Source organism: Hyalella azteca, unplaced genomic scaffold (genome assembly GCF_000764305.2).
Source record: "Hyalella azteca isolate HAZT.00-mixed unplaced genomic scaffold, Hazt_2.0.2 contig7177, whole genome shotgun sequence".
Classification (NCBI taxonomy): domain Eukaryota; kingdom Metazoa; phylum Arthropoda; class Malacostraca; order Amphipoda; family Hyalellidae; genus Hyalella; species Hyalella azteca.
The window spans coordinates 3278-23179 of NW_025937306.1; the positions used below are offsets into that span (position 1 = coordinate 3278).

General features: G+C 39.1%; 2 protein-coding genes across 4 annotated transcripts in view; one reads left to right on the plus strand and one right to left on the minus strand.

The window, feature by feature from the left end:
* Nucleotides 1-1668: 1668 nt before the first annotated feature.
* Nucleotides 1669-8720, plus strand: LOC108668192 (mitochondrial dicarboxylate carrier). Its single transcript, XM_018155362.2, has 7 exons — nt 1669-1856; nt 2470-2625; nt 3734-3900; nt 4382-4589; nt 5391-5471; nt 6226-6282; nt 6499-8720. Exons 1-7 carry the CDS (start codon nt 1761-1763, stop codon nt 6604-6606), a joined length of 873 nt encoding a protein of 290 aa, XP_018010851.1. The 5' UTR covers nt 1669-1760; the 3' UTR covers nt 6607-8720.
* Nucleotides 8721-8773: 53 nt separating this feature from the next.
* LOC108668191 (serine-rich adhesin for platelets) overlaps nt 8774-19902 on the minus strand; it is a 179457-nt gene continuing 168328 nt past the window's right edge. For all 3 annotated transcript variants that reach the window (XM_018155359.2, XM_018155360.2, XM_018155361.2), the window contains exons 8-20: nt 17053-17774; nt 16657-16813; nt 15922-16038; nt 15333-15503; nt 14397-14744; nt 13930-14109; nt 13383-13604; nt 12877-13017; nt 12077-12290; nt 11691-11811; nt 10996-11114; nt 10344-10562; nt 8774-10034 (exon numbers count right to left, since the gene is read on the minus strand). In XM_018155359.2, the coding sequence (XP_018010848.1) occupies nt 9952-10034; nt 10344-10562; nt 10996-11114; nt 11691-11811; nt 12077-12290; nt 12877-13017; nt 13383-13604; nt 13930-14109; nt 14397-14744; nt 15333-15503; nt 15922-16038; nt 16657-16813; nt 17053-17774 (2814 nt within the window). In that variant the 3' untranslated portion in view covers nt 8774-9951. The remainder of the gene's footprint in view (nt 10035-10343; nt 10563-10995; nt 11115-11690; nt 11812-12076; nt 12291-12876; nt 13018-13382; nt 13605-13929; nt 14110-14396; nt 14745-15332; nt 15504-15921; nt 16039-16656; nt 16814-17052; nt 17775-19902) is intronic.

Sequence of the window (19902 nt, forward strand, 5' to 3'; positions counted from 1 at the left end):
CCATCCATACATAGCCTCACCCTCTGCCATGCCAAGGAATTATATATAATATGATAATTTAAATGAAAGTTTGATATCTAGAGAAAATTAAATCAAATTGCAGCTTGATTGTTTTCCTTTGCACTTGAATTAATAAATTAGAAAATTTTCAATTTCTTTCAGCATAGAGACCTCTTCCTATAGATTTTCATCTGCGATTTATGCCAATATTGTATAGAATTTTTGAAAATCCATATGAGTAAGTTCATCTTATAATTCTCCATACTTTGTCATAGTGGCTCACAAAATTCAAATTCCTACATAACGTACAGTATTTCTATGCTTGCCTGTGAAAGGGTTAAAACTGTTTACATATTATGTACTTCTCCCAAAGATTTAATTTTTTTGCATTTTTTTGTTAATTATTGCATAAAATGTAGAAAGAAAACTCGAGTATATATTAATTTTATTATGTCTAAATTTTTTTATGTATTCTACAATTTGTTTGAATGAAAGCTGGAGGCTCATAAGCATGACAAAAAACATGTCATTAAAACCAATTTATTCAAATGTCTATAGAGCATTAAATGGTGTCAATTGAGGTTGAACTCAATTTTCACAATTCTGAATTGGTTTCCTCAGTGCTTAATTTGGTGCTTTTCAATATAAATATTAGGATGCTTGGCAGAAATTAATTTTTATCCTTTTCAAGGCTTTGCTTAACTTGATTAAATATCTAATATTATTATCAACCCTAAAATGCTATTTCAATAAGTCATGCAATGAATTCGGTCAGTAGCTGTATTTTGGTGCCCATGTTCTACTACCTATATCATTCAACAAAAGATTGACCACCCTATTTTTAATGGTCCCTGATTGGTGTCACATTGTCATAAAAAATGTGTTATGTTTATTATCACTTGTATTGGACACATTCTAACCAAGTCCTGAAAGTCAAGTTGCTAGATTTGACAAATTCACCCTCGATGCTAGAGAGCCAAGGTTCTTGTCCCCAATATTAGACCTTAAGTTTGTAATAGAACCTGAAATTGACTTCATTCCCTACATGTCAAAGATTTAAAATTAAGAATATCTGCAAAAGTTTAAAAATTACAGAACAGAGTTATTTGTACTAAAGCTAAGAAGCATTTATGGTTAGTATACTAGCAAATTAGATTATCAGGAAGCATTTGACTGAGGAGTTATGGAAAAGTCATTATTTTCCCTTTTCAAAATGTGATGTGGCATTTTGTAATGTTTTTAGCGCATTTTCTCATTTATGGAAAAATGCACTATTGTGCTCCCCATGTCCGTCTGTCCGTCCGTCCATGACTTTACGTTTTCGTTGACGAGAAAATGCGCTCTCTGTCACTCACTGCAGTGAGTACTGATATATTTTTTATTACTTAGTTCTCATTTCTTGTAGGATTTTGCAAAAAGATTATCAGGGGGGAGGGGCTGTTTAAAATTGAATATCCTTATTAATTTACTGTCTAGTCCATTAGTTTCTTCCACATATAGGGAAAATCCCATTAAACATAAAACGTCGAGTTACTGTGTACTAGTTTGACTTATTAGTCACTGTATTAATACAGATATTAATATTAATACACTTTCATTATTTTCTCCCAAAAATTGCCTTGCTTACAATAACATTGAAAGAAATTCTGTTCCTGTAACCGAGATCTTTTCCAGGACTAGGTTTCAATGATGAAAATTTATTGCACGGGTTTACTTTTTGCTTAGAATTGATTTGGTCGTAGATAGGATACACTATTAGTATGGGTGACGGTTCGCAGAGGATCGCGCGATGGTATTTTGGGGGACTAGCTTCCTGCGGCGCAGCCTGCATCACCCACCCTCTGGACACGCTCAAGGTGCGTCACCAGCTAAACCTGCCTGGCATGTCTGTTGCCAACTCCTTTTCTCACTAATTTTGACTAAAATGTGACTCAATATATTTTTGCTGACTTATTTTTTCTCTATTTTGATTAAGATATTTGTATGAATATATTTTTATGGTCGGTGTGAAGTCAATGTAGCAATGTTCTATGCTTGAGTTCATTTAGATTTGCGTTTCACTGCTCGCGCGAACCACTGATGTTCAATACAATTTGTTTTTATTTATTCAATGTATAAAATATTGCGATGCTTAACGATGGTTTTCATTATGCTATATGAAATGGATAACAATTTACATTTTGGGCAAGATGATCGTTTATTCGTATACGGTACAAATGATAGGACCACTTTGGAACGCGATTATTTTGGCCCTGTTAACCGCATGTGATTAATTGAGCAAAATGTCTTCGGTACTTCATAATTTGATCCAATAAAGCGGGTGGTTCCGATTCAATAGAATGTATGGCATTTAAATACTGAAGTATTTGTGATGCTTAAAATATATTTTGAACATGATTATTACGTATCAATTTCACACGTTTCCATTAAATTTAATCGTAATGAATCCATTTATTTTTTGGGCTTTAGGTGCAGCTACAGACACAGCAAGAATCCAAACTAAAGGGCAGTCAGATCGCAATTCGCATCATCAAAAATCAGGGATTCATGGCTTTGTATAACGGCCTCTCAGCTTCACTATTGCGTCAAGTCACGTACTCAACCACGAGATTTGGCATCTACGAGGTTAGTGCACGCTCGCCTGCCTGATACGGTTTCACGTGTCTGTGCTTCAGCATTCACTGAGAGAAATTAGTAAGATTTCGTTCAATTAGTGATGTACTTTTTGCGCTTCTGTGGATCATCGTGAGCATATTTCGCATGGCAAAAGGGCGTATCAGTGGTACGCGCAGAAAGTGGACAATATTTGGACAATATGATGCATCCTTTTTTTATCTCTCCTCTTGTGTTGCAACAGATCTCGGCAAATCTTGTGTCTAGGAATTGATCAGCGGCTCCTTAATAAACTTGGCGTCATTTCTTACATTGCATAAATCTTCTCTGTGTGGTAATTTTAGTCCTTTAAGGACATGTATATGAAAGCTACATGATTCGAATATTATATGAATTACAAATTTGCGTTTGGTTACTAATCAATAACTATCAAGGTCACTTATATACATGCACGACACGGACAGTTAAGACCTTGGAACCTAAAGCTTAGGTGCACTGATCTTCAATTTCCATGCTCGGAATGCCTAAGGCTGGCAAATCTTGAATCCGTCTTCTATTCAATTAACTTGAATCTGTAGGTAATTCTCGAACATAGTTTCATGCCAGATAAGATTAGTGCAGTAAATGGATTAAAATCAAATAGTGTTATATTAGAATTGAATTTGTGTTGAAATTTATGCAAATTGTTCATAGTTACATTTGTGAGTATCGAAAGTTTTACTATGTGTTTCAATAACGATTCCATGTTTGCTTGTTTGAAATTTACTTTCGACGTTGTTTGGATGAAAAATCGACGGTATCGCCATTAATTTGAATGTAACGGTGCAATAGGATGCTCAATACACCGATAATTTATTTGTTTATCACGCTCAATCTCCAGTGAGCGATAATGCAAAGCCCTGACTACAATATTGAAATAATTTTTTTTTATTATATCGATGTGCATCATTTCTACTATATAATATCTGCATCATTTCTACTATTATAACGCAATGACTGGTCTATTCTTACCTCGTCACCCTTATTGTGTATGAGATCTCGTACACAAAACTCAATCGTATTATTACAATTTCAAAGCCATTATTACTAAGCGGAACAAATGTGAAGCTTCTACTTGTAGGTGATGAAGCAACGAATGGGCAACTCAGGAGGAGACGTGCCTTTCTACAAGCGCGTGGCTATTGCTGCCGCGGCGGGCGCGTGTGGAGGTTTCGTCGGCACACCCGGCGACATGGTCAATGTCAGGATGCAGAACGATGTCAAATTACCTCTTGAACAACGGAGGAAGTGAGTCAGGACGTCCTCTGACTCGTGTCCTAATTTAACTGCTCTTTTACGATTGCATTTTTCAGAACGATGTCAATTTGCCACTTGAACAGTGAAGGAAGCGAGTCGGGACTTCCACTGACTTGTGTCCTAATATACCTCTCAAATACTTTTTTTATACACTCTTATCAGCAGTCCATGAAACTATAAGCCACCTTTCCAGCCGTACCAGAAACTTTATATCTGTTTAATACACTCGCATACCTCCTCTGCTTTATCATACCTTTTTTTATACACGCGTATTGGGATACCATGAATGTAAAGCCAACTATTCAGCCCGGACCTGTGCTTTGTACCTGTTTCATACACTCAAATAATTCTGTTAAGCCCAAATACCTATTTTATGCCAACGTATATATTTCCATGGATTTTTCAGCCAACTTTTCACCATAAACATGTGATATATACATATTTTTTACCCCCGTACGTGTTTACTGATCAGCTACAAGCACGCGATAGACGGGCTAATGCGCGTGTCGCGCGAGGAGGGCGTGAAGCAGCTGTTTAGAGGCGCGTCCTCGGCCACGGTGCGCGCGGTGCTCATGACGGTCGGCCAACTCTCCTTCTACGACCAAATCAAGGCGACGCTCCTCAGCTCGGGTTACTTCCACGACAACCTCGTGTGTCACTTCGCGTCCTCTTTGTGTGCCGTGAGTGCTTTTGTGTAGCTTTTGTATACAACTTGGCATTCACATTTTTTTATATTGATCCATCAGAAAAATTTGATCCCTGTTATTGTCAATCCTAATGGCACAAAACTGCATGGTATTGGTCGAAATTTGATGAGCTGTAGTAGTTCATACTTAATTTCTCACGGAGTTCTCTCGATGAATGTTTGTCTCTGAAACTGAATTTGTGTTGTTTGCGTGGTCTTTTATGAAATTTATATCATTATTTTAGTATTATTATGATGACCATTATTTCAATCCTCATCGCAAATAGTTTAGAGCAAGCAATAATTATATTTCGTACTTTTCTTTGAAGCTTCTGGGTATTTCCATTTGTCCACTAAAACTAATTTCAGGTGTTAGTGCAAAGTTGCTAAATAGCGAAAACGCGAATGGTTTGACTTGTCCTGTTTTCCATATCATGTTTGTTTCAATATTCTCACCATCGGTCCTGAGTGTTAATATTGGAATACATCGTACATATCCTTTCAACATTTATTGTCATAGAGTTACGCTTTTTATGCTATTGATTGGCTTTGTTCAGAGCGGCCGAGTAGCTAAGACCAGTAAGATGAAATCAACAAATTGAGAGTTCGAAACCTGCATGTAGCTGTGAAATTCTTGGTCGCAGTCGGCAAGATGGTCGGACGGTTAAGAATCGGCGACAGACTAAGAGGGCCTAATCAGAGCTTTCACTAATATATTATTATACTTTATTGTATCACAGCTGATACAATATTTTGTTAATGTATATTACATTGTTATTATATTTCATTGTCTCAGGGCGCCATTGCGACGACGATGACGCAGCCACTCGATGTCATCAAGACGCGCGCGATGAACGCAGCCCCCGGCGAGTACAGAGTGAGTTCAGGCCTCCATATTGCTTTATGTAATAATGGTGTTATTCTATTATAATATCTAATTTGAAGACAAATTTATGCATTATTTGTCTCATAAATTAAGTCTCCTGAAGAACTGCGTATCCTAATAACCTCGGGAAGAGCAAAATGTGCCCACAGTCGCGTGCTGTTAACACATTAATTTTTGAACCGTCTCTTCCTATCTCTGAATTGACTTGGAATCGATTCTATTTGTCTCGGTAAATAAAATATGCAATATATTTATCTAATATATTATTAGGTTAACCTAGTCCTGGACATGTTGTCCAGGCTTGTTCATTCCTGAAAATAATACCTGTTGTCCCGAATCTGGTCATTCCCGTAATCCCTAATCCAGTTAATAATATCACACATTGAAGATAGCAATCTTATTTTACTCTCGTTTCTAATATGCAAAAAATTGTGTATTTAAATGTAATATATACTAATCAAAAACAAATTAAAAATCCATTTATATGTACTTTCTTCTATTTCCTCCAATTCTTTACTATGCGTACACTAAGAACGAAATTTTCAGGCCCAAGCAATATCCCGACAGTATAATTATCCTGGATACATGCCCCAAAAGCCCCTATAATATATTTGTGGTGTCAGGCGTCAGAAACACTCAAACTTCAGCAAAATATATATAATGATTAGTAGCTGTGTTAATGCGTATGGAGGCGATTAAGGTCTAAGTTGAACTGGTATTTGATATAATATTTCTTTTTACTCAGAACTTGTGGCACATTATTACCTACACAGCCAAGACGGGCCCACTCGGCTTCTTCAAGGTCAGTGAGAGGTGTAAGATATGAATAATTTAATTGAATTTCCATCTTCATAATATTGACGTGGCTTCGAAAGTGAAGGAATTACCGTGATGAAACTCTACCACAGTTTGTGTTAGATTTTGATGTTAATGTCTCCCTAGAAAACTCTGTAGACTTTTTGAGTTGAATTTGATATTCTTCTGCCCTAACGACTTTCCAACATGCAATTTTATTCAGGGTTACGTACCGGCATTCGTGCGGTTGGGCCCTCACACAATCTTCACGTTCATTTTCTTCGAGCAGCTGAGGAAAAACTTCGGTTTCTTCAAACCTACCAACCAATAATTAGGGCACAAAAGCAAGGTTTGAACCATTTTACTACCTACGTTTCTGTTTATCTACATTTTCTTATGACAAGCATACCTGTTTCATGGTAGCTGAGTTTTTGGGATATTTTATTGTGGGTATTGACACTAATTAGCTCTAGGAAATGACACATTTACTATAGTCCCGTTAGCAGTAGCTTGTTATCATGTAACTGCTGCCAATTAGCGAACACATGTCTCCTTATATTCGTTATTGTTTGGGTCGCTACAGCGCATCTCGTCCAACGGCCATGATACTTGTGATGACTTATAATTAAGTTGATGCATCTAACTGCCCTCTCGTATGAAATATTATTGTCCGTGACATTGACCAATAAGAATTTCATGTGATAGTTTCTACATCGAAGCAAAATGATATATATGATAATGATATATATTTTTACGTTATTTCAAAAGAATATAAATAAATGTACAAAATCTCCAACTTAATCTTTGTACATATTTGAAGAGCCGACGTGTCTAGTCCCAGCATATCAAGGAATGCCGTGTAATTTCGCTGTGCAATAATCAAATACTTTTTATCTCATTTTATTTAACTGATTTTATTATGATTGTTCCACGAAACACGCGAATGTGTTCAACGACTAACGCACATGCTTATTGCATATGATTTTACATTACCGCGAATAACCACAGTGAGCGCTGCTGACAATGGGATTTTTGTTGATTAGAGTTTGATGTTATTTTCTGTTCAGTGATTATCTTGATGTTCTCTTGGAGAACAATAAACTCTTTAAAGCACATTATATGACGAGCGACTTTAGAGTGATTGGTCTCAAATTTGTGGCTACATTTATGTTCAATTAAAAAATTAGGCCATTGAAGGAATATTTTATAACGGCAGCAAAATTTGAAAACATATTTACTTGAAGAGCATTTGTGTCGTGCTCGAGGGCATGTTGCGTTATCTTATGTATTTCGGCTCAAATAGAATGTGGTATTCATGTTGCGGCTGTTCTTACACTGTGTGTGTTCACAAAGCAGCAGCAGAGCCCAGGTTGTGATATGTCTTCTCACGTGTAGCTTCCAAACGACTACCTAGTGTAATAGTAAGTGCAATTGAAGTGCCATCCAAAATACCAGAGCTAAGTTAATGATAATGTAAAAATTTCGAAATTTAGTGTCGGTTTTCTATTTTTCTGCATGGATATTTTTCTATTTTTCTGCATGGGTAGGCAGCTTCACTTATTACTCATGCTTTCAATGGAACACTTTAGTCTTCCATTAAGGGTCAAGAGCGAGACTTCTTGTGTCTTGAGTTTTTACTGATTGTGTTCCTAGCTCACTTTTAATGTGTGCAGGCGCTATTAATAGTTTTTATTCAGAAATCTGATTTGTTTAAGTAGATATTCGTGCTGCTGGCTTTACACGAAACGCTCAACTCACGAAAGGCCAATGTTACTTAACAATTATATATATTTTTATTTTTAAAGAACGACATAAATGAACACAATTCCTACCGTTGTAATTATGAGGTAATGATGATGATTTATGTTGCTCTCTTGACGATGTCAATGAATATTTCACAAAGCTTTGCCATTAGTTCATTAACGGTGTGTGGGATCTGTTGCTTTTTTTGTTGATTTTATATCTTAAGAATTCTAATCAATACATGACAATATATTGATCTTTGCTCGCCATTGAAATAAGCGGTGAGGTGACAGGCATCGTATCTCTTCTATTTCTCGAGACCAAAAAAATTTCATTTTCTTAATGTTGTGCCAATTTCAATTCATGTCGTAATTGCCGTGTGATATTCTTTCTTCCAGTCACTGTCCTATGTACAAGTAACGAGTATTCTTCCATCAAACAATGAGAGTTTGTTGTACACGAGGTGATTAGTATCATTTTTGTAGCTTATTGATACGATATAACCTGCAAAGCATCTTAGGACAATTGCCTTTATACTGTCGTCTTCCACCTCTAATCCTAGTGCTCTTCAGAATACACCTTAAATGTGAGCAGTTCTGTTGTGTGATCAGTGCATTTATTACGGTTTATTAATATTTTAAACTTTGGAATAGTAGAGAACTATGAACAATAAATGTAGCACAAGTATAGTGTATTTAATGAGTGGCTTTCAAATTCCCTAAAACCCGTTTCAACAACAATATGAAATAAAAATCCAAACGGTATTTAATTTATTTACAGATTTCACATTTTGTACGTAAACTATAGATATAAAACCACATGGTACAGAGCGCCAAGGAGCTGTAATGAACGGAATGGAGCGCCGCCTTCCGTACCGAGACGATACAAATAACGACTCAGCGAAAAGCTGGTCAAGAGAATACGTTAAAGTAGACGACGGAAGTGAAGACACATCGTAAGTTGTAACATGACTAGAACGCCTCTAACTTTCCATTAGCAAGCAATACATCACCTACGAATAAATTGCAATAAATAAGCGATTTGTCTCGCGCGCGAATTCATAGTCTGAGTTTTTGACAGCAAGTTGAGATAATCTCAGTGCGACTACACCTAGACTACTTGTGGGTTTATTGTTAGGGAATAAACAATGCGCTTCAAAAATGGTATATGGCTCTCCGCTTGTTGTTGCCAACACGATTTTCACGCGTATGGGAATCTCATGAAAAGCTTTCCTACAATGCGGTACACAGAGAGTCACAGTTTCAAAGCTTCATAGCGTTCTCTTTAGATAAAGATTTCAACGAAGCAACATATCACATAGAACACAGACGAAAGCTTTTTAATGCAACACTTAACAGAATAGTTTTCCTTACGCAGTTTCCTTGACGTTATCCCTAATGTTAATAAGCATGTAGCTTTCGTCCAATACGTACGATGTGAACACCAAAAGCAAGAAATGTAAAACAAAATCATCGCGCGATGATTTTTTTGCGACTCCAGGACTCATCACACAGCTTGCCAAACTGACTGATCATTGGAGAACTTATTGTTGCCTTATCAAGGGAGAACTTGTTCACCCATGAAATTGCTATGCAACGTCGGTGCTTGGTTTATGAAAAAACACCCCATTAGTTTTATGATTATGATACAAAAAAAATCAGTTCTAACATTCGCAATAACGTTCTCACCTAAGGCGTAAGTTGAATCTTTAGGCCCTCCGACAATTTCTTACATAAACGTGTCTATCTTGTAGACAGCGAGAATTTTATACCCGTTACCTGATAATCCTCGAGTCACTTGCGTACATTTTCAAACAATTGTCAAATCTGAAATGCTCTGAACGCTTGAATTACAAAAGAATGCCACTTGAGAGAGCTGTTGCAGGAAAGCTACCAGATTTTAACTTGGGCTTGCAGGGTGACCACGACATGACTTAGACGGGCGTCGCTTGAGGCGGGTCGCCACCTCGAGATTGACTGCGACTTTTCTTCTGTCCTCCAAAACTGAACCATAAACCTGTTGAGAAAGCATTTTACAAATTAGTTCCGCTGTAAGATAGTGCTCGTACATTATGCATTGTATTCCCAAACAAATTCAAGCCATTTAATATTGGTTTTCACAGTAAATTCTCAGAAATTGTCAAGTAAAATAAAAAAATGAAAGGATTAAAACTGCACTATTAGTGCATTGAATATTGAAGCACGTGCTTAGCAGCACACGTTGAAAACCATTCACATAATACGTGAATTTTCTTCCATGCTAAAAAAAGCCACCTCCATGTTACGTGTAACAGAGATACTGCGTAGTAGTGACCACAACTCTCACCTCTTCTCTTATTATCTGAAGTATCAGCTGGCAACAAAGATGTTGATAACGGTGCAGTGTTGCAGAGCTGTTGTTGTTGCTGTTGCTGCTGCTGCGCTTGTTGCTGCTGCTGCTGGTGCGAAGGAAGGCTGTTGCTCCGCAGCTCGCGGTCAATGTTCACCAGAAGCTCAGCCTGCGCGTGCGTCAAGGCCTGGCCTCGTTTGCTCACTATTTTGCTGCCTAGAAATTATACAGGAAAGATTGATATCTGCATTGCATTAAGCATGTCTGGCATCAAGTGCATAGAAGAAATTGCTTCACTGTCGTCATGAAACTATTGAATATGAAATATGAAACCAGAAAAGTTGATTGTATTCATAGAATATTACAATTTGGTAGATAATTTTATGGATATTAATAACCGAATTCATTGCAACGGAGATATGAAGGTCGATCCATCTTCATTGCATAGAAAAAAATTGCTTTTCATTTTGACGTATCATTTTAGTTGAAAAACAATATGATTCTATTTACCGGGGACCTCGTTTAATTTTTACGTGATATTTAAGCTCCTTTATTTATAGCCATTCATTAAACTCATTTCACATTCATTAAACTCATTTACTGTTCATTAAACACTGAACTATATTTTTCATGAGTTATTTAAACGCACTTCTGGGTTTCTTGGGACGTGCGCGTCTGGTTCTGGCCGCCTCCCTGGCCAGCGCCCGAGTCTTGTCTGACACAAGGAAGCCCGCTTCTTCGTCGCCCGCCACGAGTTCCCGCTCTCGTCTGCAGTAGACAAGGCCAATTGCACATTCAAATCTGTTTAGTATTAGGATTTTTGCTTCTTGCAATTAGCCAGCCATAAAAAGGTACAGTACGGTCACAAAGAAACGCTTATTTCTTCTGCCTCCCAATATGAAAGATAAAAAGAACTGCTCTTTCGAATGAATCAAGAACAAGGATATAGGAAAAATATCGATGAATTCTAGACTTTAATTTTAAAAATTTCGACTAAAGTATTCTATGCGGGTTTGCACCTCTCACACTACTGCTAAAACTATGCCTCTTATTTAGTAGTAGTCGGCTCACACTACGTTTGAAAGTCAGCAAATTGAGAAATAGTGCATTTAGGAGTCGAATTTCGAGACTAAATTAGGGAAGTCATGTTGGAGACGTGAACAGTTATTTAATGTCTTCTCCTCGTGAGCACGAAGAACTACATGAAGCGTCATCAACTCTCCTAGCACAGCTAAATATCGACACGCAATGATCCCAGCAATATACCTGACACAATTACTTAACTATTTGAAATATATTTAAATGTATACCATTGAAATATCGAGAAACAAATTTGTAAGTCACCTGAAAGCCTCTAGCCACTTGGACTTTTCTTCGGCAGTCTTGCAAGCAAACACGTAGGACTTATTCTTGTCCCTGCAGCGGATGCGCCAAGCGTTCGGCACGTAATTACTCCTGCTGCCATCTGCAAATGAACCAATCATCAGTGACCGGTTTTACAAATTTGTCGATTCTTCCGGCTTGAGGACTACATACATTGGAATAGTTGCACCAATATGATAATGCATCCGTCAAAGTATCATCATGTTATTCAAAACGGAATTTATTTACATTCAAAATGAAATTTATACACGTTCACAGCAAAGGCATTTAAATTCAAAATGAAATTTATACACGTTCACAGCAAAGTCATACGAAGAAGAGAAGGGACCTTAGAGCAATGAACCAACCTTTGCTATCAACGACATCCTCAACGCTGCATTGATCTAGGTTGATACGTCCTCGGTAGACGTAGGTGTTGCGCTTGATGATGTCCTTCTTGCAGTACACGAGTTGACGATCGAATAAGAAAAGTGTTACCTCCTTCGGCCAGGCCCCACCAGCGCCCTTCACCACCTCGCCTTGGTGGAGCAGCTGTGAACTGCTGTCTAATAACTCGGCGCCCTGTGCACAAAACGTTCCAGTTAATAACTGCTTCCAATAAGTGTAGTAAAAGACTCGACGGATGATGCAATATATAAAATAGAAATTTCATTATAATTATGTGTTTTTTAAATAGTTAAATAATAAATCTATTTATCACGATAGACGTGGAGCCCACGCTGTGTGTGTGAGATTTGGCCGATCCCGGGCCTCGAGTTCACCAGCACTAGTCAACTGAACTTATAAACAGCAGAGAGGGTACACCTTACAAGACCGCTGTAGCGGCCATCCCTGAACTCCTACTAACACAGCCTAGACCTCACCCACACAGACTAATGCTCCATACTACCAAGCACTCCCCTAACAATGCCTGGACCTCACCCACACAGACTCGTACCCCAGGGTCAAGCACTCCCTCACACCGCCTTCACAACACCCCTCACAGACCCATGCCCCCAGTGTCAAGCAAGAATAACAATAACTGACATCACATACAATAATAATTACAATAATTACAAGAATAACAATAACTACAAGAATACCTATAACTATAAGAATAGCAATAACTACAAGAGTAACAATAACTACAAGAATAACAACAACTGACCTCCCAGCCCTCGAGTTCCATCTGCCAGGCCGCTATTTTTTCAAGGCACTCCATGCGACGGCGGCGCTCGTTGACGAGCAGCGCTGCTGAGCGCATGGCGTTCAAGGCGCCCTGTACGCTGTCGTGGTCGGGGTGGTCGGGCTGCCGGCAAAATTAATTTGTGAGGGCAAAATTAATTTGTTAGAAATTTACTGGAATATGACTTGAGACAATCCTAAATAAAAATTAATGTTTGTAGAGAAAATAAATTTTCATCAATGTTGAATTATGCTCGAAAATTAATAGAAAAACACAAACTTCGACTGATTGAAACAATTTATCTGGCGTATTAATCCTCAGACAAATTTGAAACTCAAGAATTTCAAGTACGAAGTATTTAAATACTTCAAGCGATAGAATATGATTAACGACAGCTGATGAAATGAGAATACTTTTATAGGAGGCAGGAATCAATAGCTTTTTCGAATACAATAAAGAAAAAATTCAGTCAAGTTTTGGTCACTCACTTTTGTATACTTGAGGAGCTCCTGCAGCTGCAGGGGATACTTGCAAATTTTTTGCACAGGTGTGAGCAAGAAGCCGTCAAGGGAGATGTCGATCATTTCCTGCAGAAGTCTGCATGCCTCGAAGAAATGGACGTATTTTTCTTGTTGATAAAGTTCTTGGAGTTCCGACACAGCGAAGGGGTGGTTGTTGCAGTACTCAGAATAGATCTCAAACTTGTCACTCTGCAACGAATCAGTGAACATTTCCTTCGAAACTTGATAATAATAAACACTTGTCACATTTCAAAGCATAAAATTTGTGCCTTTATTCATTTATAAATTTAAAAATATGTCATTTACTTATGAAGTTCTATATTATTATTACAATATTTTTGCCTCCCGGATGTGACAATGCTAAGATAGAATCTTCCTGCCTTACCTGAACGAAGTGGCAAATGTGGAAATGAAACACAAAGAAGATGGCGAACAACAATGGGAAAAGTCTTTCATATACATTATTTTATACGAAGTGGTCAATCGTGAACTTAGAAGCAGAGAAAAAGTTTACATTTTTAATGAAAGCCTCGCCGACGCAGGACGTGTGCAGGTTGTCCCAGTCAATGCAGCCCTCAAGATCAGCCAGGAAGCGCGTCTGGAAGGCGTACAGCTCCTCCATGTTGCCGAATATGGCGCTAATCCGAGCCGTGGAGAACATGTCGGGGCGCCTGCGGGCCTGCTTTAGGTAACCCTGCGCGAATGAAACAAACAACATAATTACTTAACGAGGTAGCAGCATTATTAATAGGTTGAGGTATTGGCGTGAGTCTTTGTCCTCGCCTGCGGTCAGGACTAAAATCTTAGGCTGTTTGGTTCGCCGATAAACGGTACAGAATATACCATAGACGAAGTAGATTGAAGTGATAAGTAAAAACAAACGATGCTTCCATTTTTCTAATAATAAAGGAACAGAAAAGGTCAGTGCTAAATACCTGGATAGCAAAATAAACATTGAATTTAACGTAACGAGTGACTCACTTCGACCACATCTCTGAGGTGCTTAACAAAGTCTCTCTCTGTGGTGATAATCTCCTTGATGACGTTAGCTCTGATCTGGTCGTGCGTGGGCCCCGACGCGCTGGCCTTGCGTGGCGTCGTGCCGTTACTGTACTGTGACGTTGCACGACAATATCCTCCTCTACTGGCGACCATTTCATCGCTGTAGGCATCCACTTTACCGCCCACCGCATCGCTGTTCGTTATCGTCGTGTCCAGCAACTTATCTTCAGGTCCGGCATGACTGACGGGCGCCGCTAAACTGTCCCTGCTGCAAGATGTCTGCAGATCCAGTGACGACGCCAGATGTTCTTGCTGGTTCACAAGTAACTGCAAACGCAATCGTGCAATTATTTACAGAAAAAAATACGTGCTTGAATGGATGGTGAACAATACGTTGTAATTGCATGAACTAATCACATTAGACGAATTATAGTGCGCGGCAGGTCATTGAATTAGCTGTAGCAGTTGGAGGAAACGTATTCAAGTAAAGCAAATGATTTGAATTTAAATAAGAAAAACAAGACGGCGCAAGTAAAGGACAAACCTAGTTGAAATTAAACCAAGTTTAAGCGCTTTAAAGTATATTGTTAGATCTTTCAGTATCATAACAATAAAATGACTGCTCACCGCCTTATATAGAAGATGTGATGGTACTCACCCTAACAATAGACTGTTCACCACCTTATGTAAAAGATGTGTTGGTACTCACCCTGACAAAAGCGACAGGGAACCACCTTATGTAGAAGATGTGTTGGTACTCACTCTAACAGAGGACTGGTCACCACCTTATGTAGAAGATGTGATGGTACTCACCCTAACAGAGGACTGCTCACCACCTTATGTAGAAGATGTGATGGTACTCACTCTAACAAAGGACTGCTCACCACCTTATATAGAAGATGTGATGGTACTCACCCTAACAAAAGCGACAGGGAACCACCCAGCGCGGGTACCGATGCGGCCCCACCACCAGTCGTGGTCGGAGCGGTCCACCACTGAGATGAGCTCGCCAGCTCTGAACATGAGCTCCTCGCTGTCCATGGTCACGTGGTCCCACAGCGCTTCAGCGTACACCACACTGCACGACTGAAGAGCAAACAATGACATCACAGCATAACAGACACGTAGATTGATAATGTTGGTTACAGCATAAGAGAAACGTAGATTAAAAATGCTTGTTTCTTTACGAAAAACTTCGTTTCGTTGGCACTATTCAGCAAGCGATACTACTACATGTCAGTGATTCAGAGAGTGATATGATTACTTCGTGATAATTTAACGCAAGATATATACCGATTGACATTGATTGAACAAAGTTGCCCATACCCTTAGCAATAAACAAAATATTCCTATCCGAACTTCTGCTTCGATCAAGCGACTTCAGCATCATCAAAAATTAAAACACTACACATTCTCATCCAAACAACTAATTAAGAACAAAATGTATTCAAATAAGCAGATCTCTGGAACTGATCACTGCTCATGTATAGGAGAAAATACTTACCTCATCAAAGGCCCGCTCCTTCCTGGCCTCCTCAGTGTCGGAGGGCAGCAGCTCTTCTTCTGACGTGTGGTCATCGCTGAGCAGGTTGCCGGTGCTCGGCCGGCGCTGAGGTCGCTTCTGTGGACCACAGCAGTTTACATTCACGGCAATAAGCGTACAAATAACATAAATGAGTAATGCAATCACTTTTTGAACTAACTTGAAATATTCCATTCGAAAGTTTGAAAGGGTTTTATATACTTGTTTTGTAGAGGTAATAAAGAAGCAAATGCGACGAGAGATATGATAATAGTTTCAAATTACTACGTAGCAGCTTCGTTCATAATACAAGAACTGACAAGCATGCCTCGCATGCAAATGCGTAATTAAGAGGCAGCAAGTTAATGCATCATCGGTCTATACGTATACCACTTTCAAGTCCTTTCAATTAAAATAGACTATCGTTAACCCAAGCACACTTATTCTTGGTAAAAGGTTAATACTTAGATGTTATATATACCGAGAAAACTGAAACTAAAAATGTATGGTACTTAGTTCTACTGATCAAAAACAAAAATAATTCAAAGTAACCGGAATCTCTAGCACAAGTAGTGACGAAGAAGACAACTAACGAGTTTAGCTGGGAGGTACGAAATCAGAAGGAGCGTGATCCTGTACATCCTTACAATTTCCATCGTACTTACTTCTATCCTGATGAATTAAAACATTCAAAGGCAAACAAGCAATGGAACTGACATGTGGGTAGACATGCAGGAACGCGGCTGCCCCACAGGTTGGTCTGCTGGTAACTCTTAGCGACACCGCAGCGCCGCCCTCGACGGGTGACTTGTTCAGGTCCAGGGGCTGACTCACGGACCGACGCAGGTGCGTCGACCCTTGACTGCGTTTTAGGCTGCGAAACAAATGAATGAGTTAGTGTGACAACCGTTGGCTAAGATTTGATTGGCACATTGAGCACGATAATTGCCAATTTGACAAAATTACAGGTACCGATCTTAGGATCATACAGTCTTAAAAATTCATTATTAGCTTAGGGAAATGAAAAAAAATTATGAACTTGAAAAAACTCGTACAAAATATTGATAAATTGATATAGACTTTAAAAAAACGTTACTATTTGTCGCTTTTTACCTTTTGTTGCGTTGTGATGTTTCATCTTCGGATCGTCGTTCCGACCGACGAACTCCACTGGCGTCAGTGACGGCTTTACCGCCAGCGCTGAGATGTGCCCGACTGCTGCCACCTCTAGTTCCCCTACTGCCCGATGTGTCTCTGACAGACGTCCTGCCACCCGAGGGGTCTCTGACACATGTCTTGTCACAAGTGTATCTATCATGACCAGCCCGACCAACCCGACCAACATTGCTAAGGTTATTTATGGAAGAAGCGGCGTCACTCTGACATCGCCGGATTTTAGAAGGAGCGGAACTGGTCGGATGTGAACACAACTGAGTGGTGTGGAAACTGTTCCTATTGATGCCACCACAGGCGGAGCAAGAGTTACCCCTGTGGTTAGTAAAACATTGGGCGCCATCAGAGCCACAGGAGGTAAGGGAAGGATGAGAGGGCCCGCCATAGCTGATAGTAGTCACTGATGTATTGGAACTATCAAGAGAAGAAGAGATGGTAGTGCTGCTTGTGCTCGCCAAGGACTGGCGACTATTGCTTCCTAGTGCGGGGGCGCCGTTAGTGCAGGAACACGATACGCTGCAGGTACACGGCTGGTCGTGTGTGCAGGATGAAGTCGAGGTCGTGGTGTCGTCAACGCAGTCGCATGGGATTGAGATACGACAGCTGCCATCATCAGCATTAACTGGTCGCTCGTCAGCACTGCAATGATCGTTTACGCTCACCTGCAACACAACAGAAAAACACGTTACAGGAAAGAATGAACAAACAATCATTTATCTAGTACTAAATGTCATACCACTCATCAAACGAGTAAGTAATTTTTACAATAAACAGAGAACATACTGGACGGCAGAAAGAAAAGTTCCCAGCATAGTCTTGAAAATGACAATATATACTGGGCTACTTAGCAAAAAATCGTCGAGAGCCGTGCGGGTCGGGTTTCACTTCAAATAATAGACTGGAAGCTAAACGCGGTCGTGCGATTAACAGCGCTGCTTGGAAGTTCCGAGCAACGATTGAGGAGGGCGAGAGGGAGAGACACAAGCGAGTCACGGAACGTGGGTCAGCGCTGGATACTTAATTTCCTCCTCAAACAATGGACGCGTCTAGTCACGCAGTGCAAAAAGTGATCACGTGGACAGGAACCGGTGTATCGCTCCCAGTCTAACGGACTTCCATGATTCAATGACGTGAGGTGAATATGAACAAGCCCGCAATTAAAAAAATCATCACAAATCCTCAGTTACCTAAATATTTTATTTGAGATCTTTTAGCAACGCATGGAGCAATGTATGCTCTATTTGCTGTACGCATCGAAATATTACAAACTGAATGATCTAGTGATAGGTTTATACGAACTTTGCAGCAGAACAAGCACATTTACTTAGCGCTAATCTCGCTGTCACATTTCAAATCCTCTTACTTAGCGAATAAACACAGGGCGCAGCGCTTCACCGCTCTCCTAATAGAAATGAAGAGCCTCTTGAGCGTGAGGAATAGCGAGGGTATTATCACAGCCAACGAATAAATTCTTGTAATGTTTACAGAAAAAAAAGAGTTCGAATAAATTGATAAATAACACAACTTCTATGAAGAGTTATGATATGAACACTTCAGTTATGATATAATTTATTTTTAAAATTGGATTCGTCCACAATGAATATGCAAAGCTAAATAAACGAGAAAAATTCCAATCGAATTTTCAACAAAAAATTATGGAGGAGAAATGTGACGAACTTTAATATCGGTTCGGCAGTATTCACAAGGCTCTATATTTGTGGGCGATTTTAAAATTTGAAAAAAATCAGGAAAATAATATGTATTATACTGGTTCTAAATCTAATAGAATTATTTTGGATAATATGATCCCCATTGAGAAATTATGCAAATTTTCGACGCAAAGCGCTAAAATTACAAACATTGACATAACATTTTTTCTTACCGAACACCCTAGCGCGCAGCGCAGCCTTGCTCGTCAACCACCATTAAAAAAAAAACATGTTTTTTCGCCTCAAGCACAATGTGGGGAGCGCGTTTGACAAGAGGCTGCCAAACTCAACTTCAACGAAGTCAGGGTACGAGCGAAAAAATGTTGACGGTCATAAATACGCCGTAAACTACACAGACAACTGAAAATACTTTCTTGTAAATAAGGAGAGAGTTTTGTTTCTCACAAAACAAAATTTTATTTCGGTTAAAATTTTATTTTTCACAGAACAAAGTTTTATTTTTAGCAACGAAAGTAAAAAATAATATTCAATACCTACCTAGGATAGCAAATTCATTGCAGCCTCCTCTTTCACGACGAGGAACTATAATCTGCATAGATAGCAGAAAATCATGCCAAGGATCACTGCAAGAACAAGTTCGAGAATTGCGCAGTAAGCTTGCTCAACACCTCGTCTCCTGCACCGTCATCGCGATGAAGCGATAAATGCAGTAAGCTTTTGAGCAGAGTGCGCGCTCTTGGCACAATTCTTAACGATGGGCCCTAGCAACGCCAGAAGTTGATGCCGAAAAGTGCAAACTCACGATGGTAATCCTATGGAAAGTGAAAGCAAGACTACTGCAACGCTTGCAATGCATTTCAACTTGCATCTGCTTAGCATTAAGCTCGTTAGCGCTAGTTCAGGAAGATCTCTCATTGTGGTAATAAAACATAACGCCATTACCTAGTAGGTAATGACAAGGAATTTAAAAGCAAAGAAAACGCCAAGAAAATTCACCATATCGATATTGAAAACGTTTCGGAGTCCAGCTCCATCATCAGTTCGACTAAACTAAAAATGAATAAAATCACTTTAAAAGTCAAAATTCAAAGACAGACATAAAACCTAAACAAGACCTAAC